At 37.1% G+C, this 21,577-nt stretch overlaps 1 protein-coding gene across 6 annotated transcripts in view; it reads left to right on the top strand.

Annotated features, from left to right (window-relative positions):
* Positions 1-21,577, top strand: part of senp7 (SUMO specific peptidase 7) — a 119,487-nt gene that overhangs the window by 55,258 nt on the left and 42,652 nt on the right. For 5 of the 6 annotated variants that reach the window (XM_063050555.1, XM_063050554.1, XM_063050553.1 and 2 more), the window contains exons 5-10: positions 873-991; positions 4,308-4,520; positions 13,627-13,742; positions 16,719-16,912; positions 19,491-19,854; positions 21,300-21,490. In XM_063050555.1, the coding sequence (XP_062906625.1) occupies positions 873-991; positions 4,308-4,520; positions 13,627-13,742; positions 16,719-16,912; positions 19,491-19,854; positions 21,300-21,490 (1,197 nt within the window). The remainder of the gene's footprint in view (positions 1-872; positions 992-4,307; positions 4,521-13,626; positions 13,743-16,718; positions 16,913-19,490; positions 19,855-21,299; positions 21,491-21,577) is intronic. The other variant, XM_063050556.1, reaches the window with a different exon arrangement.

Here is a 21,577-nt window from a genome sequence, read left to right as displayed (position 1 = left end):
TAAGTGCAATCGTGAATAGCCAGATCAGAAATGCTGATCAAGTCAACTAGTTCCCAAAGAGAACTCTGATAGGCCAATCAGATGGTTCACTGCTGCTCAGCGATAGAACACTAAACAGACACAAGGGTGGCTAGTCCCTGTACCTCAGAAAGACACCTGAGTGGTATGGCAGAGGTATATGCTATACATGACCTGATCTGAAAGCATCATGTTGACTCATAACAGATCGTGTTTACGGTGGAACAGCTTAGTCAAGGATGGGGTGATCAGCACAGATGGACAAATTATACCTTCACTACCCCTTAATCCCCTTTAAAATCTAATTTTAAAATCCACATCCTCACCCCTGACTCTGCCAGAGAATACATCAGACAGCCACCTGTGGAGACCTGTTCTGCAAGTAACATTGAAAAGTTTCATCCACAAATGTTCAACTTTAAATTTTGCAATAACATTTTTGAGTTATTGTTCATTTTTAGCAGATGTAAAATATTGACATCATTATCTTGTGAAAGGTTTTACTGTAGTGACCCTTGAGTTGGCACCATAGAAAATCCACTTTTATTTCCCCTGATAGACTAGAAATGTACTTCACTAATTTTTTCCATATTTCATTTAGCTCTATTTGTTTGAAAGTTCAACTCCAGCAAAACACCGACATTCTCTGTTGACTATATTCTGGTCTCATTGGAAGGGAATTCAGTGATGATGCAGTATAGAGAGTCTTTATTATATTTTCAGCACTAGTTGCAAAATGTTGCTGGAGCCAGCAGGAAGCCATTAATTCTACTGTAGATGACTCCAGTAACATTTCAGTTGAATATATTTCCATAGAAAATGTGTTCAAGTCTTAAATTTTGATCTACTTCCAGAAAGGTTGGCCATCACCGTATACTACTTTCAATAAAACAAGAAATCATCATTTGCTTACTTGTAATCAAAGGAGGAACTGCCCATCAAGACAGAACTTTCCTGGCTTTGAACAACTAAAGTAAGAATATCATTAATAGTCGGTATGCAAATCTGTTTTTTTTAACGTGCTTTGTGCAATTATTATTTTTGTGAAAAGTAGAAATTGTATGGTTGAAATTCAGTTAATCTGTTTAAGTACTGCTGCCAATAATTTTAATCCAAAGTTGATTGACAATGTTACTTATCTATCTGGGGAAGCTATTCAATGCCAAATATGTGTTAAAATGCAATGTCAATCGAAATACAAATGAATTTGACTCATGCTTGGACTTGGTGAATGCTAAAGAACATAGAGTACTATAGCACAGTATCGGCCCTTTGGTTCATGATGTTGCACTGACCTTTTAACCTACTCCAAGATAAATCTAACCCTTCCCTCCTACATTGTCCTCCATTTTTTTTTAATCATCCATGTGCCTATCCAAGAGTTTCTTAAATGCTCCTAAAGTAGGACAGCATGGTAGCTTAGTGGTTAGCATAGCACTTTACAGTACAGGCAACGTGGGTTCATTTCCCACAGCTGCCTGTAAGTACTTTGTACGATCCCCCCCGTGACTGCATGGGTTTTCTCCTGGTGCTCTGTTTTCCTCCCACAATCTAAAGACATGCCAGCTGGTAGGTTAATAGATCATTGTAAATTGTCCCATAAATAGGCTAGGATTAAATCAGGGGATTGCTGGACAGCATGACTAGAGGGGCTGTGTCTCAATTTTTAAAAAAAAATCTGCCTCTATCTGCATCCCTGGCAGGATGTTCCAAGCACTCACCAATCTCTGTTTAAAAAAAAAATTAATTAACTCTCACACCCCTCTTTCCATCCCCGTACTTTCTTCCAGTCAGCTTAAAATGATGTCCTCTGGCGTTAGCCATTTCTGCCCTGGTGAAAGTAGTTTGGCTATCCACTCAATCTATGCCTCTTATTACCTGACTTCACTTGTTTGGAAAGCAATGACAGTTGACCACTAAATTTAACTTGGGTTGTCTGTTTATAGTGTTAAGATAACCTTTTTTTGTTTAAATTTACTGTTAAATGTTATGTCATTTTGATTGCTCTAACCTAATGTCATTTTAATTCTTCATTTGTTCATGTAAGCTCTTGCAGCCTTTCCACAGACATTGCAATGGTTGATACTCACCTTGGCTCAGAAATTTTCCTGACAGTAAGCATAGCATCTGAACGAAAAAAAGGTGGCATAATGAGAAAGCACCTGTATTATGTCAAACACAGTAATCCTCATTAAAACATATTATCACTGGGTTACTATGGTGACATTTGTATTACCTCCACCCTTTGGTCTTGGTGATGCTGAATTACCAGCTAACCTATGCAAGTGAGCAGGGCCGATCAACTATTGCTATTAGTTGTGGTTCTACCTCAATATTGGAAAAGAAATGTAATGAGAAAACATGAACTTGCTGGTGATTTGTTCAATGTCTTATTTAAGCCACTCTTAGTGTAATGAAAAAATTGACAATGAATACTGTATTTGTAAAAGATTTAAAAAATATGTTTTGGATGATTCTGGCATCAAAAGATGTGAGTAAAGTTGAAGTATTAGGGAATCCAAAGTAATGATGAGTAGGATAGGGGAGACAATCACTGGCTGGATCAGATCTAAAACAATGGTTCTTGGAGGTCCGTATTCTCAAGTCCAGGGCGTTATACTTCAGATCTAAAAAATCTCTGGCTTCAGCTGCTTTATCATTATAATGTTGGATGTGGGGATAACAACGCCTGTGGGATCAGAATTTTCCACATTTGCAATCTAGTTAAGCTATCCTTGCCAGTATACAGAAACACATGGACAAGATTTAGGCATGGCCTGGATTTGTGTTACGAGGTATTTATGCCACACAAATGACAACCAATGGCCATTTCTGCCCACTACATCTGATCACCTTTCCATGATGTTCAATGCATTACTAACCAAAGTTCAAAATAAATGTATTATCAAAGTACATATATGTTACCAAATACAACCAAGATTCATTTTCTTATGGGTATACTGAATAAATCTGTATAATAATAACCATAACAATTAATGAAAGATCGCCCAACTTGGGCATTCAACCAGAGTGCAGAAGACGGCAAACTATGCAAATACAAAAAGATAAATAATAAATAAATAAACAATAAATATTGAGAACATGAGATGAAGAATCCTTGAAAATGAGTCCATTGATTGTGGTAACATTTCAATGATTGGACAGGTGAAGCTGAGTGAATTTATCTTCATTGGTTCAAGAACCTGATGGTTGAGCGATAGTAACTGTTCCTGAACGTGGTGGTGTGAATCCTGAGGCTCCTGTACCTTCTTCCTGATGTAGCAGCAAGAAGAGAGCATGTCTTGGGCAGTGAAGGTCCCTGATGAAGGATGCTGCTCTCCTGCAACAGTGCTTCATGTAGATGTGCTCAATGATTAGGAGGACTTTACCCGTGACAAACTGGCTGTATCCACTACTTTCTGTAGGATTGTCTGTTCAAGGACATTGGTGTTTCCATACCAGGCTGTGATGCAGCCAGTCAATACCATCTCCACTACACCGCTATAGAAATTCGTCAGAGTTTTAGATGTCATTCTGAATCTCTTCAAACTCCCAAAGAAGTTGAGGTGCTGCTGTGCTTTCTTCATAATTGCACTTCCGTGCTGGGCAGGTTCTCCGAAATAATAACACCGAAGAATTTAAAATTGCTGACCCTCTCTACCTTTGATCCTCTGATGTGAGCTGGCTCATGGACCACTGGTTTTCTTCTGAAGTCGATAATCAACTCCTTGGTCTTGCTGATATTGAGTAAGAGGTTGTTGTTATCCACTCTTAGTATCTTTGAGTCACTGTTAACTGGATATTTAATTTGACCGGCCGCTTCATTAATCTAACTAAAGTAGCAGATTAGAGAATGGATGCTCTTTGTCATTGGATTCAGCAATGCCTTTTCACCATCTTACAAGGCTGGATCAGTGTGTCAGGAGTGCATTGAAACTTTTCTCCATGCTTGGATGAATGTAACAGCAGCAACTGTTAAAAAGCTTCACCCATCCAGGACCTACATTTATCTTCCTCCTTCAGTGGCTGCTTTCTCCAACCCTACAGCTCCAGTAGCCAATCTTCTCCACTCACTGTTCCATAATACATAGAAAGCATTAAGCACTCCAAAAATACTACCAGAGAATTGGGCTGAACTGTACAGAAACTAGTATTTGCTACATGAAACCTCTTATTGTTTCAGTGTATTCTGCCCTTTAATTTCCCTGTCCATCTTCATTTTGCTTTGGCAGTACTTCCATTAGTACATTTTCTAAAATAAAATGTTTGTTGCACTTTGCTTACAACAGGGAACCCAGAATTGTACTCAGAGATGTGCTGATGACAGATTCAGGAAGAGAACATTTGCTGCGCCTACATAAAGGAGACTGCAGCAATGTCGAAAATGCTGATACTTCTCATGCAAGGCATCACACATCAGCAACCAATGAGCTAACAATTAATTGTCAGGAGGAAATCAAAACATCTCATCCCGATAGTCAGTCCAACATTTTATCCAGCAGGTGGGTTCATGAGCTATGCTTCTAACTGCTACAAAATGCACAAATGCTATGGGATCAGTTTTGTTTCTTTGTAAAAATCTGCAAAGACTTTATTTATTTAGAGATACAGCTTGGAACAGCCCCAACGAGCCACACTGCCCAGCAACTCACCTATTTAACCCAGGCCTAATCACAGGATAATTTACAATCACCAATTAACCTACTAACCGGTACGTCTTTGGAATGTGGAAGGAAACTGGAGCATCATAGAAAATCTACATGCTCGGAAAGAATATAGAAACTCCTTGCAGATGGCGCTGGAATTGAACTGTGGAACAACCTGAGCTCTAATAGCATTGCATTAACTTCTACATTACCGTGGCGCTTGACAATGATTTGTGCATCATTGTCACCTATTGTTTGCACAATATATAAATTGCATTCCTAACTTTAAATAAGCTGTAGGATATGTCCATTGATCTAACATTGCACTCGACATTTACACCTTCTGAAGTAATTTTGTTTTTGTCATCATTATACCTATTTGGAATCCATGCTTTTGGTTAGCTTCCCCCTCCCTATTGATCTTCCTGGCCAAAATGGATCTTTTCTACTGTTCTCCAAGATGGAACCATTCTATTGTATTCCATTTTTGGAATCTGATTTTGCCTTGTCTTAATCTGCTAAGCTTTCACTAACCAATGCATCTCTGGTTGAAGCCTGATAATTTTAATGCACTTTTTAATATATGCTTTTTTATTACAAGGAATATGTTAGAAATGAACATTTTCTATCCATATTTTGGTTGTTTACAATGTCATCATTTAATGTGGGGGGTGGAGAAAATTATATTTCATACTGCAGATGAATGCAAATTATATTTTATACAGCAGATGAATGCTTTGATGTTGTATTGCAGGCTGTAACCACTAGATGGCGAGGCTGCACTCTATTTTATCTCCTTCAATACTAGTTAAACTGTTCAAAAATTTCTGCTGTTTATACTGACGTTCTAGATGGAAGTAAGTCCTCCATCACACAACAATACCTTAGGATTGACAGATTTAAAATTAGTTATGTCTGTCATATAAAGCTAAAGACTGGAGTTCTTCTCTTAACCACTCGGTATACTTTTGTCTTGAAATGACAAAGAAAAAGCCTGTTAAGGAAACATCATATTTTTGGGATATGGTACATCTGTAGAAAATCCTACTGTTCCATGCTTGCCTCACATTGTCTTCTGCTGGCAAAGTTGTCCATGGCTTCTTGGCAAGTTGCCTCCTGACAGATAAACTTGGTGGTTGCTACCTTGACACTGGTTAATGTTTGTTATTGCTACAGCTGTGAAACACTTTTAGAGGTTGCAGTGAGACCTCAAATTGAAAACTTGACCAAAAACATCCATTTTTTTGATTTCGAGCTTGCTGCTAGTTTAAGGATACTTTTGATTTCGGACAATTACTACAATAAATCCATATTGTTTTTTTACATTGTAAGGTAAGCTTTCCCTGTATTTTATGCAAGTTATTGCTTTTTCTCAGAGATACCTGATTTTTTTCATTCTACTTAAATTTCCAGTGTGCTTAGCCACAAACATTTATGAAATTATAGTACATATTAGTCTGGCTGTAAAAGAAAGCAAGGAAACTCATTTAAAAATATACAGAAGTGTGGTATTTGGTAGGAGTTTGGAAGTTGTTATATCCTTGACCTACTTTGCAGTAGCCACATGGAGCATCCACTTTGGAAAAGCATGATTGTCTCGACCAGTGGTCCCCAATCTCCGAGCCACGAAGCATGCAGGGGTGCAGCGGTAGCCAGAACGCACCCAGCACGTCTTTAAGAAAAAAGCTGAAATAAACGGGTGGCACCTAAATTAATTAGCTTGTTTATTTCGGCTTTTTTCTTAAAGACGTGCTGGGTGCATTCCGGCTACCACTGTACCACTGCATGCTTTGCTGCCCAATATCGGTCCGCGGCCCGGAGGTTGGGGACCACTGGTCTAGACATTACCAAAGCTATTTTATACTTTACTGGTGCTCTCCTTAAGATATTTATGATATAAATTTATTTCAATTTTGTTGACATTCAGGCACACGCACTTAATCTTTTATAGAGCATAGGTTATCTTTGTCGTAGAATATTTCCACTAGATGTGCAATATTTGGACTTGTAGTACGTTTTTCATTCCTCTGTAAAAAATAATACCTAAGGTTGTCAGAAGTATACAGAAATCAGGGATACATGATTGCACTTCCTTCCTAAGCACACCTTAACAGAAATAAACAGTGTTTTCAACATTTGATTCATACATCACATGTGAAGTTTAAAAAGATCAATTGCAGTATTGTATTGAAATCCCAAAAGTCCCTGATCTATTTCATTTAGTCTCAGGGGTTGTGCACTTTGTTGTAGTCTGCTGCTCTACCTGTTTCCCTTTTTTTCCTCCTCCTAACCAAATCTCCTTTTCAAATTACTAGAAAGCAAATTGTTAGCGTTCAATGGATTTTAATGCCAATGATATTAGTGGCCCAAGGAGATTGACATTTTTTTCTCAGTTAATATGATATGGTACTTCAATTACCAAAGGATCATTATTTAATTACATTGATAATATTAACTGGCTGGTGGTGTCGTGGCATCAGCACCGGATTTCGAGGCGAATATTCCCAAGTTCGAATCTGGTCGGCTCCTTACACGCTTTCCATCTGTGCTGGTTGAGTGTTGAGCCAGCAACTTGGCCTTGTAAAAATCAGACAAACGCTAAGGAAACAGCAAAAATGCCGCTCAATGTGCTGCAAGGTGTGAAAAGGAACAATAACATTAGTGGTCTACTTGTACAGCAGTTTAAATGCTAGAACTACACAACTTTTTACAAAATGATATACTTAAGTCAGATTTTCAGGAAATCAATATTGTAATGTGAATATAATCTGATCACTGCTACATTAAATCTTAGTCTTTCAACTATTAACCTTGGAATGTCTCCTGCATAGTTCATCTTCCTGTGGCTCCAGTTTATATTCAATAAATTCTTCTTGTTTGGACTAAATTGGTTGTGACCTTTACCTTACAACAATTTGTACATCCAGAAAATCTACTATGGAATAATCTGTGGGTGATGCTTGGATTGAATTTAACTTTAGCATGATACTAACATGTTTTCAAAAATCTAATTTGCAATACATACAAAATGCAAGGTTGGCTCCCTCTCTCCTATTGTCCACTCTCCTATCAGATTCTTTATTTTCCAGCCAATGATCTTTCTCACCCACTTGGCTTCACCTATCACCTTCCAGCCAGCTTTATTACCTCCCCCCACCTTTTAATTCAGGTTTCCTCCCTCTTCCTTCCTGAAGAAGTGTCTTGGTCCAAAACGTTAACTGTTTACTCTTTTCTGTAGATGCTGCCAAACTTGCTGAGTTACTCCAGCAGTTGGTGTGTGTTGCTTTGGATTTCCAGCATCTGCAGACTTCCTCATGTTTATAATTTACAAAGCAATTTTTTGTTGGTGGTGGTCTGGTTTATATTATCAATTCTTCACTAAAGTTGGTGAGTTAGCTTCAGTTAATAGTGTATCTCCTTGGTTCCTAATGCTGTTCAGTACATGTCTAAGGTAATGAGTTTTCTAATTCTGAGAGCAAGTGTTATTAACAATTTTATTTACACAAAAGAAGATCTCTTCTAAGTTGTTGCAGTTTTCTTGGATAAAAATGCAGATATTGTGACTGTATTCCTTATTGATGTAAAATTTTGAGGAATGGGAATTATTTTAACAATCTGTCTAAAAATATTCACTAGTGCATTAAGATGCCTGAAATACTTGCATGTTTTTACCTGGATCACATAAAATTTCATTTTTATTCTGTAATTTTTTCCTAAAAGGTTTCTGCGCTTAATATATTCCAAAGTGGTTTAATTTGTATGACTATTTGAATTCTATCATTGCCCTACAATTCTCTAAGAACACTGCATTCTCCCAAATTTAGTCATCTACACCATAATATTTCTGGGTTCCAGATTTGTCAACTGTTCCTTGTTACGTAGGTGGAAATGAAAAATAGGGTACCCTGTACACCAGATTTTTCTTTATCTTATATAATTAATCCTATTGAAAGTTTCATACGGTGCCTATAATAAGAATTCATCCCTCCGCTTGGAAGTTTTCATGTTTTACAACATTGAATCAGTGGATTTAATTTGGCTTTTTTGACACTGATCAACAGAAAAACAGAAAAAGTCAAAGTGAAAACTGATCTCTTTAGAGTGATCTAAATTAATTACAAATATAAAACACAAAGTAACTGATTGCATAAGTGTTCACTCCCTTCAGGTCAGTATTTAGTAGATGCACCTTTGGCAGCAATTACACCTGAGTTTGTGTGGATAGGTCTCTATCAGCTTTGCACATCTGGACACTGCAATTTTCCCCATTCTTCTCTACAGAACTGCTCAAGCTCTGTCAGATTGCATGGGGACCATGAGTGAAGAGCCCTTTTCAAGTCCAGCCACAAATTCTCAATTGGATTGATGTCTGGACTCTGACTTGGCCACTCCAGGACATTAATTTTGTTGTTTTTAGGCCATTCCTGGGTAGCTTTAGCTTTATGCTTGGGGTCATTGTTTTGCTGAAAAACAAATCTTCTCCCAAGATGCAGTTCTCCTGCAGATTGCATCAGGTTTTCCTCCAGGATCTCCCTGTATTTTGCTGCCTTCATTTTACCCTTTACCTTCACAAGCCTTCCAGGGCCTGCTGCAGTGGAGCATCCGCACAGCATGATGCAGTCACCACCATGCTTCATGGTAGGGATGGTATGTGCAATGTTGAGTCTGATGACCAAAAATCTCAATTTTGGTTTCTCCAGACCATAGAACCTTCTTCCAGCTGACTTCAGAGTCTCCCACATGTCTTCTGGCAAACTCTAGCTGAGATTTCATGTGGGTTTTTTTCTAACAGTGGCTTTCTCTTTGCCACTCTCCCATAAAGCTGCGACTTGTAAGTACCCGGGCAACAGTTGTTGTATGTGCTTTCTCCCATCTCAGCCACTGAAGCTTTTAATTCCTCCAGAATTGGCGTAGGTCTCTTGGTGGCCTCCCTTGCTAGTCCCCTTCTTGCACGGTCACTCAGTTTTTGAGGATGGCCTGCTCTAGGCAGATTTACATCTGTGCTATGTTCTTTCCATTTCTTGATGATTGGCTTAACTATACTCTAAGGGATATTCAGTGACTTGGAAATTTTCTTGTATCCACCTCCTGACTTGTGCTTTTCAATAACCTTTTCGTGGAGTTGCTTGGAGTGTTCTTTTTTCTTCATGGTGTAGTTTTTGCCAGAATACTGACTCACCAGCAGTTGGACCTTCCAGATATAGATGTATTTTTACTACAATCAGTTGAAACACCTTGACTGCACACAGGTCTCCAAAAACAGACCTCCATTTAACTAATTATATGACTTCTAAAAGCATTTGGCTGCACCAGTGTTGATTTGGTGTGTCACATTAAAGGGTGGTGGATACTTATGCAATCAGTTATTTTGTGTTTTTTTTAAATTTGTAATTAATTTAAATCACTTTGTAGAGGTTTGTTTTCACTTTGACACGAGAGTCTTTTTCTGTTGATCAGTGTCAAAAAGCCAAACTAAATCCACTGTGATTCAATGTTGTAACACAATAAAACATAGGCACTGCATATAATTCATGCAAATAGAGGTAACGCTTTGTATGGTTGGATTGTGCTGTTCTCTGAACTTAGCAATCCAATTGCAAACGTTTCCTCACCATATGAGGAGACATCATCAATGTGCTGTTCAGTGGTGTGTCCTCTGAATGCTTGGTGATTGATAAGTGCCCTTTCAGAGGATCCACCACAAATGAACAGTATACTGATGATGTCTTCTCGTTTAGTGATGCAAAGTTTGAAAATGGATTACCAAGATCGGAGAATAATTCAACCTCCCAAGCTACATATTTTGGAGTTATTTCCAACCCTTTGTATATCTGCAATTACTTTCATACCGTGGTCATTTCAGTCATGCAGTCTTGTGTGTGAACACATCAGGTATGACATTTTTTTTTGCACACATTGCATGGAAAGGCAATTAGATGGATATGGAAAGACCTGCTTTGTTTTGATTGCATCATACACGCCTAGCCTTCAATCTTTCGTTGCCAGCAATGTTCAGTCAAGTGTAGCTCTTCTTGCTGGGAGTCCAACAGAGTTTTACAAAAAGTAAAGAGCAACATTCATAGTTGATAGTATTTCAGCAGCAATTGATACCTGCCTTAGTATACATTCCACTGAACTACACAGCAGCATAGAGTTTTGTGTTACTGAGCTGAAGGGGGTGAAATAGAGAAAGATACCAGAACATTTGTCCACACCTTTTCAGCAGTGCATTCCAGCAGTCCTGTTTGACTTGTGCGTTTGTTAATCAGAATGTAATGTCTCAAAAGTATTTTTATGATTTTTAAAAAAATCATTTCCTTTTTATGTGAATTGAATATTCCAAGCCCAATTTAGTAATTTTTGTTTACCTCCACTTTCTTGGTATACCCCATCTATTAGAAACTACTCTGTACTGAATTCGCAGTCATTGCATATGTAAATATATAAATACTTCATACCTGTATAGAATAATTAGTACAATATGAATTGTAACTTGAGTTATATAGTTTTGATCAGAGTTTTCAAAGTAGATGCAGTTAATACAAAAATGAAGTACTATTGTGATACTTATTTCTGCTTGTTCCTCAGAATAATAGTAAGAAACTATATTGGAATTGCATTGCTGACTTGACTAACGCTTTCGTATTTTACATTTTGCAGTCTATGTTGGTAACATGATGAGAGAAGTAGACAGACGAAGCTTTTGCTTTAATGTGTACAGACACGGTTTTCTGTTAATAAAAACAAAGTTTGTAACATTAATCCATGGTTGAGAGGCAGTAACATAGTATTTGTGCTCTCAGAATCATAAATGCAATTGAAAAGTAATTGATAGAATGAGAAGAAGTCTAGTTTTAAAGCTTGTTATACTATTTTCATGATATGAATTAGTCATGTCAACAGAGTCAGGATACTTTTCTGCAGGATAGGTTAAGGATTTTTATTCCTACATTACACGAGTAAACAGAATCCCAGTTTACTGAAAATTTTAAGTGAAAATAAATGAAGCTGGATAATACTATGAATTTATTTATGTGTTTTGATACATTTTAATTAACTTTTAAAACTAATTTACCTCAAAGGTTTTAAAATGTACTGGAACGTCAAAGATGTTTACAAACTTTTGATGCAATGCTGAGGTTATCTATCAGCTTTGCTTCTTTTGGGAGTGTGTCTGCACCTTCTAGGGTCAGGCCTTCTAAGACCTATCTGGTGCTAAAATCCCTGGATCTTACTACCCTCCTGATTCCCAGTTCAGAAGGTCAGTGGGTTCAGCTGTCCATCTCTAAGGCAGGCAAATCCAGATAGAGAGGATCCCAAATGGCAGACCTGATTCAACACAATTTATTAAATATTGTGGGCCCTAACTACCTGTTTTCTAAAACAAAAATAAAAAGCAAACATATTCCTCTTACTAAAATCTACTCTTATTTTAAACTTGTGCTCTAATTTTTATTGTTTTTCTTAGCTTAGCTGAGGGCTAATTTAAAGGTACCCATCACTTAATTATTTTCGCTGGTGTATTGTGTTAGTTGAACAACACTTCTTATTGCGATCCAGATTTTCCTAAAGGTTTCCTTTTGCATTTCACTCTCAGTCTCATGATCTCACGATTATGTTTAGTCATTTTGATCATTCTGTAACTTTATAAAAGTAAATCTGTCTTGGTATGTATCCTATATTGTATATTATTTCTTTTCTCAGGAATCCTGTCTTGCTAAAATATTATACAGGTGACCCAAACATTAAAGTCATTCCAGTAATGGGAATTTGCCCTGACTGAATCACAAATCAACACCTAAAACTTTTTTGAGAAATGGAATAAATTCAATGTCATAGAATTTATGTGAAGAAAAAGTAAATAAATAAACACTAAATGTATTTTTTTTCAGCCAGCATTACTTGACACACATGCAAGTGATGAAGCTTTGTGTTACAGAATATCACAATACGATTCATGCATTTCCCCTGTAAAGCAGAAGTTGCCTGTACAGATCTTCTCCAGTTAACAAAGGAGTTAGGTTTGTAAAGAACCATTTATTAAATGAAAATTCATAAGAGTTCCAGATATAGTAAAATCTTAATTAAGTGATCAGAAGATGATTGCTCTCCTCCTAGTGTGGGTGCAGTAAATCAAAAGCAAACCATGCTAGGTATGACAAGCCAAAACATCCAAGTTGAAACTTGCAAGTGATTCAGTTCCAAAGTTGCCAAATAGTGAAGGGCAGGTGTTTTGAATTTTTTTTTGCCATTTTAAATAGCATTTTATTTCACAAGCTCTATCCCATTAACCCCATGAAAAGGACTGTGCTTGAAAGATCTGTCTCCTGTTGTGCTTGAAAGATCTATCTCCTGTTGTGCTTTCTACAATTTGTTTTATTAGGTGAAACTTTCATTAAATAACAAATTCAATAAAGCCAAAGAACAGTTAAGGGAATGCTTATGAATCAGGAGAGACCTGTAATGTTATGTTTGTTTAACCACAGTCTTTTCCCATTTGCAACCAAATTTCTGATTACACTATTAAATGTAAATTTTTAAAGCATTCATTTTAATTCCTACAGTTTGTATACTGAATGGAGAGTATTCTTCAGCATTGATTTTTTTCCTTTTAATTAACGCACGCAGCTCCTTTTCCCTTAATCATTTTATTCCTCTTAGTAATATTTTAAACTGACTTATATAAACTTTTATGCAAATTTAAGCAATGTTACAAAAATGTCTGTGGTAGAGTGAGAAACCAATTGTATTGTAAACATATTTCACAGGCCAGTTAACGACTCATTGTAATTTGCAATTTATTTCTCTAAACTGCCAGTGAAAATAGTCCCAACAGTACTAGAACCTATTGTCTGCAGTTATGTGTTTATTGAAATAGTTGTCACTACTATTACAGGGTTTCTCTTATGTAGCAATGTTGATGTTTTTCCTCAATATTACTATTGAGTTTGGTCATTTACAGTGAGGTGAAGGCCGAGAGGAAATCAGAATGTCATAGTTGGAAGCAGAACGAAAATTCACTCAGACCAAAAGAAGATGATTATTCGCCATTAAGAAACTCAGAAAAAGGAGTCAGAGGTGTGTAGAATTCAGTATCGTGTGTGAATGTGCTAATTTCAAAATGTATTTTATATTTATGTTAATTATTGTGGAAGTTATGATACCAGTAGCATAATCTGCAATTTTGCCTTTAATGCTAAAAATCTGAACATTAACTTAAGATCTGAAATAAAGACAAATCAATGCTTAATCAGTCATTGATCTCATTATATATTCTAGAATTTACTAGTTTCTGAGTTCATGATTGATTAGGTCAACGCTATTGCAAATATATTAATTTGGATGGATTGGATGAAATTGTCATTTTGACCATAAACTGCTGGTACAGTACACAGTAAAAATGAAACAGCATTCCACCATGGTCCCGGAGGAACGTTGTTTCATTTTTACTGTGTACTGTTCCAGCAGTTTATGGTCGAAATGACAATAAAAAGTGACTTGACTGACTTGAAAATTTTAAATCTTAATTTACAGATTTGCATTCTGTGCCATTTCACTTGTAAATAAATTGTTGTTGCCTATTGTGGTTAGAAAAGCATGAGATTGAATGACTTGTAAGACTCTTTTTCCATTGTTTGTTTCTATAGATCTCCTTTGTCCTAATCAGTTGTTAATCTTGTATGAGTTAGCTCTGATATCTGTAGGCTATACCATCAAAGTGGACCTGAATTACCCATCATTGTGTAATTCAGTATTCTGTGTAATCCTATCATTACCCATGTATTTGCACTTGTATCCCATAATAGTCACCTTTTCTTGCCTCTTTTCCTTATCTGTCTTGTTGAATTTTGTTTGAATAACCTACAGTAAGTTGGTAAGAGTAAATGGTAAAAAGCAGAAATGGAATTGGAATGATTCTTGTCCTTTATGATATGTGCCATTACAGCTCATTGTGGGCTACCCTAATTGAAATGATCTTAGAATGTAACACTCGACATTCTCTTCCTTTTAAAGTTCCAGTTAAATCTCAGTCATCTGTCCATAATACTCTGCTCCTGCTATTCCTCCAAACCACTGTTCCCATCAGCTGATTAACCCTTTATTTGATGTAATTCTTTACCGTCCTTTCATATCAGACTCCATAATCTGCAGCCCTTTATCTCCACTTGTCACATCTCCACACTTCCCCTCCTCCCCCAACACACTCAATCTGCCAATCAAGTCCTCCTCAGCTGGATCCACCTCTTGCTTACTAGCTCATCTTCACCACTTCCCATCATCACCTTTATCAACTGGTGATCTCCACTATACCTCTTCAGTCCAGATAAAGGATCTCAACCCAAAACGTCAAACGTCTATTTACCTCTACAGATGCTAACCCTCATGTTGAATTGCCCCAAGCAGTTTGGTTTTTCATACTCCTGTGTACAAGTTTGGAGAATAGCACATTTAGGCTGTTTTTCTCAGACTTTGCCCATAATACAAGAAATACTTCTGGCACCAGTAGGTTTAGAATTGGGAGTTTGCTTAGATAACTTATTTCTGAATATAGTATATGTACAAGGCTCGATCAGCAACTTTGTGAGTGACACAAAAGTTGTTGGTGTAGTTGATGGTGAAGAAGGTTATCGTAGATTATAAAGGAATCTTTTTAAGTTAAGGGATGTGGGCCAAGGAGTCGCAGATTGTGTGGATAGTCAGAGGCTTTTTCTCAGGACTGAAATGGCTAACATGAGAGGGCATGGCTTTAAGGTGCTTGGAAGTAGATACAGAGGAGATGTCAGGGGTAAGTTTTATTATGCAGAGAGTGGTGAGTCAGTGGAATGGGCTGCCGGCAGTGGTGGTGGAGGCGGATACGATAAGGTCTTTTAGAGACTTCTGGGTAGGTACATGGAGTTTAGAAAAATGGAGTGCTATGGGTAAACCTAGGTACTTTCTAAAGTAAATACATGTTCGGCACAGCGTTCTGGGCTGAAGGGCCTGTATTGTGCTGTAGGTTTTCTACGTTTTCTATGTTTCTAAATAGATTTCTATAATATAGCTAAGTGTGAGGTGATGCAATTTGGAAACTCAAATCAACATAGGATTTGTACTATGAATGGTAGGACCCAAGGAGTGTGGTAGAACACAGGCACTTGCGATTACAAGAGCACCGTTTGTTGAAAGCGATGCTACACGTGGATACTGTGATGAAAAGAGCATTTAAGAACACTGGCCCTCATCAGATGGGATGTCAAGTTAGAACCGTACCTTTTTGTACAAGTCATTGGTGAGGCCGCATTTGGAGTACTGTATACAGTTTTGGTCACCTAATAATTTGTAAAACCTTTATGCCATTCAACACTTTGTTTTAAATCTCCACTTTCAGTAAGTTGGTTGCTATCAATATCTTAAGTTTGTAGTCATTAAACCTTGTTCAAGCCTGGTTCTAGCTGCAGAATGGGGCACCACAGTAGCTTCGTGGATAGCACAACACTTTACAGTACCAGCAACCTGAGTTCAATTTCCGTTGCTGCCTGTAAGAAGTTTATACGTTCTCCCCATGACTGTAAGGGATTCCTCCAGGTACTCCAGTTTCCTCCCACATTCCAAAGACATACTGGTTGGTAGGTTAATTGGTCATTGTAAATTGTTCCGTGATTAAGCAAGGATTAAATTGGGAGATTGGTGTGCAGTGGCTCGAAGGACCGGGTGGGTGTACTCTGCAATGTACGTCAATAAATAACAATAAAAATAAATAAATAATGATCTACCACAATACAGAATAGATACTTGCATTTCACAATCTCAGAAGTCACAAGGCTGGTGGTGTATTTTTGAAATCTGGTGTAGTAAACCTAGTGGCAAATTTGCCACAAGATCCCACAAGCAGTAGTGATGTATTGACCAGATTATGTATTTTGCTTGCATTTTTAAATCAGATAAAATACATAATGCCAACAAGATTAATACAACTCACTTTTTTCAGCATTTGAATTGAGTGACTGAAGCTTACTACAATGAAGTTATGAGTAAACAGCGTACTAAAGAAATGGTGTCTTTGTTTCTTTGCAGACATTTGTAAGGTAAAACAGACAGAAAAAAGAGACCAGCTATGTGAACATATAAAAATAAATGAAGGAAAAATAGGCCTTCGTAAAGACACTTTGACAGATTCACCTGTTCCAAGCCCCAAGAAGAAAAGATTGTGTGCTGAAGTGCGGGGTGATCCTATCAGAAGAGACATTAGTAGAGCTGCCTATTCACAGGTTGGCTGCAAATATTGTTAGCTGTCATTTATGACTATTATATTTCAAAATTATATAGCATTATGCAGTTTTAATCAAATAACTTGCTCAAGTAACTTGCATATCAGGTAAGTTGGTTTGTTTTTTGTTCAAAACAGTTACTTGAATGTATATGTCATCTTTAATGAGCAAAGCATCCAAAGAAACTTCATATTTGAGAGCCTGACTTGAGAGCCTAAAGGAATTGGGGCAAATAGACAAAGTTATAGTCACTCTGATAGGTTGAAAGGAAATTCCAAAATCTTAAAGTAGAGCAGCTAAAGCCTTTACCTAGTTATTGAAGCTCTTTGATAGGGAACTGGCAAATGGAAACCAGTGATTTTGGAAGGAAGGTGGGAAGGTGAATGGGATTCCAAAGAAATAAATACAGTGGATTCCAGTTAAATGAGCCGTTGTTTAATTGGGGCAGCCATTTAATTGGGACAACTCTTAAAGAACAAAAAGTAAATTGAGAAAATAACTGGGATTTCCTTTGTTTATTTGGGACAATATGCTGCTTAATTGGAGCAGAAGACTTTTGACGAACAGTTTCTGACTGGCGCAGTTGTGTACACTTGTGTAGTTATTAAACACTACACTGTACTTAGAGCAATCTGCTTTTAAATAGTGTCAGTTTCATATGTTTGTGTTCAAAAAGCAGTGATTTTTGTCATTGATAGTTGATGAGAAGTAAATTGCAAGACAATTCGGAACTGTTTTGCTCACTGCGTTTGGAAGCGTACAGGCTTGGAGATACCACAAATGCTGGGAGTGAAAATAAAGCGATTTCACTACTTAAAGTTAGGAATTACGAAGGTATCAACAATCATCTTGAAAGTTACAATGAAAATAAAGATTTGGAGGATGCAATTGTCTAAGCATTGTATGAAGGCAGTCCGTTATCTGCACTTGATGTCTGTGCTGATGTTGCTTACGTTCAGTAAATCAAAAAGAACGGGGCAGATGAATTCCTCTGTCAATAACTATTAAGAACTATTATAGTTTTATAATACTGTCGAGGTATTGGCAGTGTTATAATTTGTTCTGTATTTCATTTAAATACATAAATTGTTACTTAGTTAATGTTAGTTTTAACTATTTCCGTGAAAGATTGGGGCAATTGCTTATTTGGGCCAAAATGTACTGGTCCCAATGTGTTGCAATGAACTGGAATCCACTGTACCTACAAGTTGTTGCAATACAGGGATAGAGCTGATCTAGGGGTTTTCCATGGGTGACATTTAACGTCAGTGAGCAGCAAACTGGAAAAAATTTTTGTAGGCAATTTATCTCAGCATTAATATGGGAGAAGTGACAGATTAATAAAAATCTAAATATTTAAATTTGGTGACGTATCTGAATGCATTTTTCCCTTCTCCTCACTCTCGTTGGGCAGGAGATACAAAGGTCTGAAAGTACATACTACAATCACTAAGGATTACTTCTATCCTCCTGTTATAATATCATTGAATGGCTCCGTAGTATGACTTTTGACCTCATAATTTACCCCATTTAAGACCTTGCACATTATTGTCTGCCTGCAATTCACTTTCTCTGTAACATTGTTCTGCACTGTTATTGTTTTGCCTTGTACTACCATAATGCACTGTTATAAGGAATTGATCTGTATGAGCAGTATACAAGACAAGTTTTTCACTGTACCTCAGTACATATGATAATAAACCAATTTATCGATTTACTATTTGAATTTGGTGAAGCTTTACCTAAATTTTATTATCAAAGTAACTACATCACCATATACTACCCTGAGATTAATTTTCTCGCGGGTGTTCACAGAAAGTACAAAGAAACCCAGTAGAATCAATGAAAATCTGCACACAAAGATGGATAAACAACCAGTATGCAAAAGGCAACATAATGTTCAAACACCAGGAAAGAGAAACACTAGTTGTGGAGTCCTTGAAAGTGCATCTATAAGCTGTGGAACACTTTAATCTAGCTTGCCAGGGTAGTGGAGCTGAGCTTGGGTTTGTTTATCGCTCTCGGGCCTCAATGCAGTGTCGACCCAAAGCAACGGCTGCCCTGGCTGTACTGACATTCTTATGAGTCAAGTTGACCAAATCCTTCAGGAGTTCGTGCAGTCGCTGGTCCATTTAGACGGTTTAAAAGAACATTTAATAAAGGAAAACTACAGGCTATGGATTGTAGTGATTATAGCTCAGAAGAAGTATTATCATGTAGTTTTGTGAGCTGCTCAAAAAACATCACCAGCACCATCTTTGAAGACTGGTTTCTCTGGTTAATGGTCATGAAGTAGCAAATAGACTATTTTGGATAGCATAAATTGCACTGGTCAGCTCAAATAAATTAGTATTTGCTGGAACTGGAAATACCCTGGATTTCCGAATTTGACCTAGTACAGGAGTGAAAGTGATAAGTTTTACTGTACTCCCAGGTTTGGGAATTGTTCGATAAAGTATTCTCATAATTTAATAAATGAATTAAATATGTAATGTATGAAAAATATAATATTTACTCAAGCAAAAGGTTAATGGATCATTCCAGTTTAAACTAAAAATATTTCTGTTTTTTTTTTCAGAAAGGTGATGAGGATTTGTTGAAGAAACTGCTTGTCTGTCTAACATGCAAAGAGCAGACTGAAAATTGTCAGTGCTTTAATAATAACCCAGAAGGAAAAGATCCACTCACAGAGATTACGAAAACGAAATCTGATCTGCAGCAAGCATCATTTTCTCCATTGAATGTAAATCAGCAAAGCTCCAATCACAGGGACCAAGAATCACTTAATAACCATTCAACCCCTGATGTTGATATTAATTGGAGGGAATCCCCATGTGCTCCAGTACCAAATGGACAGAAAACCAGAGCATTGTTTCCACGTTTGCCTACATTGAATCCCCAGATTAAGCCCTTAAAGCCAGCAGTAGTTTCGAATGAACCAAGTGAGTATTATTTTGTGGTAGTTGATGCTTCAAAATTTTCTTATAACTAAAATAACCATGATAAATTCTTAGTGAGTTGTTTTAAGTCTGACTATGTTGATAACCAGGCTTTAAGGAAAAGTCAAGTCTTTGGTCTATTGAAAGGTTCTTTTAATGCAATTGCATATGGCTGGATTTTGATTTGTAAGTGCCTGTGGTTCTGAACAGAGCTGCCACTATTTACGTGTTTAAATTCCTGTAAGTCTTGGGCTTCTGTGTTTGTAATAGTGAATGCTATATCTGTTGATAGTGCAGAAGTGGATCTCAAACTTGTAGAGATTTCCCAAATGGGGAAGCTGAGTTTGGATCCTGTACCAATGAGATCTAGCACAGGATCCATAGCCCTTTTGATTTCAATGGGAAAGGCAAGGCTGTAGAAAAGAAAGCCAGAAGTCAGGTAAGCTTTTTAAGAATTATAGTTTTGTGTAATGTTTTTAATTTAAAAATCTCTTAAATTATATGGTTCATTTAATAGTTTTGAAATATGTCTGCATGTTGGAGACTTTCAGAAGTGTTTAAAACTCCTGCAAATTTTGTTGTGTAGAATTTGTACTTGCATTAGAGTCACACTACTGAAAGGTACACCAGACATTATGGCAATACTTTATTGCCAAGACAGCCTAGTCCAGACCTTGTCTCTCATTGAAAGGGTCAGTTCTAGGATCTCCCAGTGATCAATCCTAACCCATCTCTGCTCCTCCTCCTCTTCTCCACGAGTGAGATGGGTGTACATCAGTAGTCCGTTACAAGTCTGACCAATATGTCCATCTTCATCCTGTTGCAAGTGACCTGTTTCCTTTATTTTCTACTTCACCAATATGTAACAACCATGTTCTGGTTCTGACCTAACTGGGTGCAGAGAAGCACCTGATAGTTCACACAAGGTCTTCATTCTCTATATGAGTCTCTTTCTTGACTAGGCCTGTTTAACAGGAATAAAAAAAAAATGTGTATATATGAACATTAAAATTAAACCCAGCAGAGACTAGTTGATATTTGATACAGAAGCATGTTAACATATTTAATTACTGATAGCTAGTATATATGAATTAGCTTTTTGCTTTGTACAGTGTTTTAGGAATCATACAATAGAGATTCGGGGCCAAATATTGCTTGTGATTATCCCTCAAAAATAAAAGACCAAATGCAGAAATATCAATGCTAGTTAACCTTGTGTGGATTTTAAATCAGCTTATAGAATTCAAATGAAATCTTGTTTTCTCCAACCAGCCCTCTTACCCAAGAAATAAGAAATACCCACTCTGAAAAATCTTTATATTTAACAACTCATCGCCAAATCACATTGAACTGCAGTTGGAAAAAACGTTAGTCTGCCTCTAAGGTATTTGATTAAATCAATCTGATTGTTTTCTCTCTCCCCCCCCCCCGCCCACATTGTATCTCAGTTGTGCTTTCCAGTGACGATGAAGATACAGATAAAATGCAACCTGGTCTTCAGTTCACCACATTAACTCCAGAGATTAAACGTTTACGGCTGAGGAGTAAGCCACCATCAACTGATAACTGCAAAAGAGAAGCTGAGATTCATTCAGAAAAGAGGGAGCCAGAGAATGTAAAACCATATACAATGGGACAGGTAACTATTTCAGACTTTGTTCAGAAATCCTTTTGATAGCGTTTGAGAGGCATTTTGATTATTCCAATATTGCTGCAAACAATTCCT

The sequence above is a fragment of the Mobula hypostoma genome, chromosome 6, assembly GCF_963921235.1.
Source record: "Mobula hypostoma chromosome 6, sMobHyp1.1, whole genome shotgun sequence".
Classification (NCBI taxonomy): Eukaryota; Metazoa; Chordata; class Chondrichthyes; order Myliobatiformes; family Myliobatidae; genus Mobula; species Mobula hypostoma.
The sequence above is the reverse complement of the archived record's forward strand: the minus strand, read 5'-3'. Positions and strand labels throughout refer to the sequence as shown.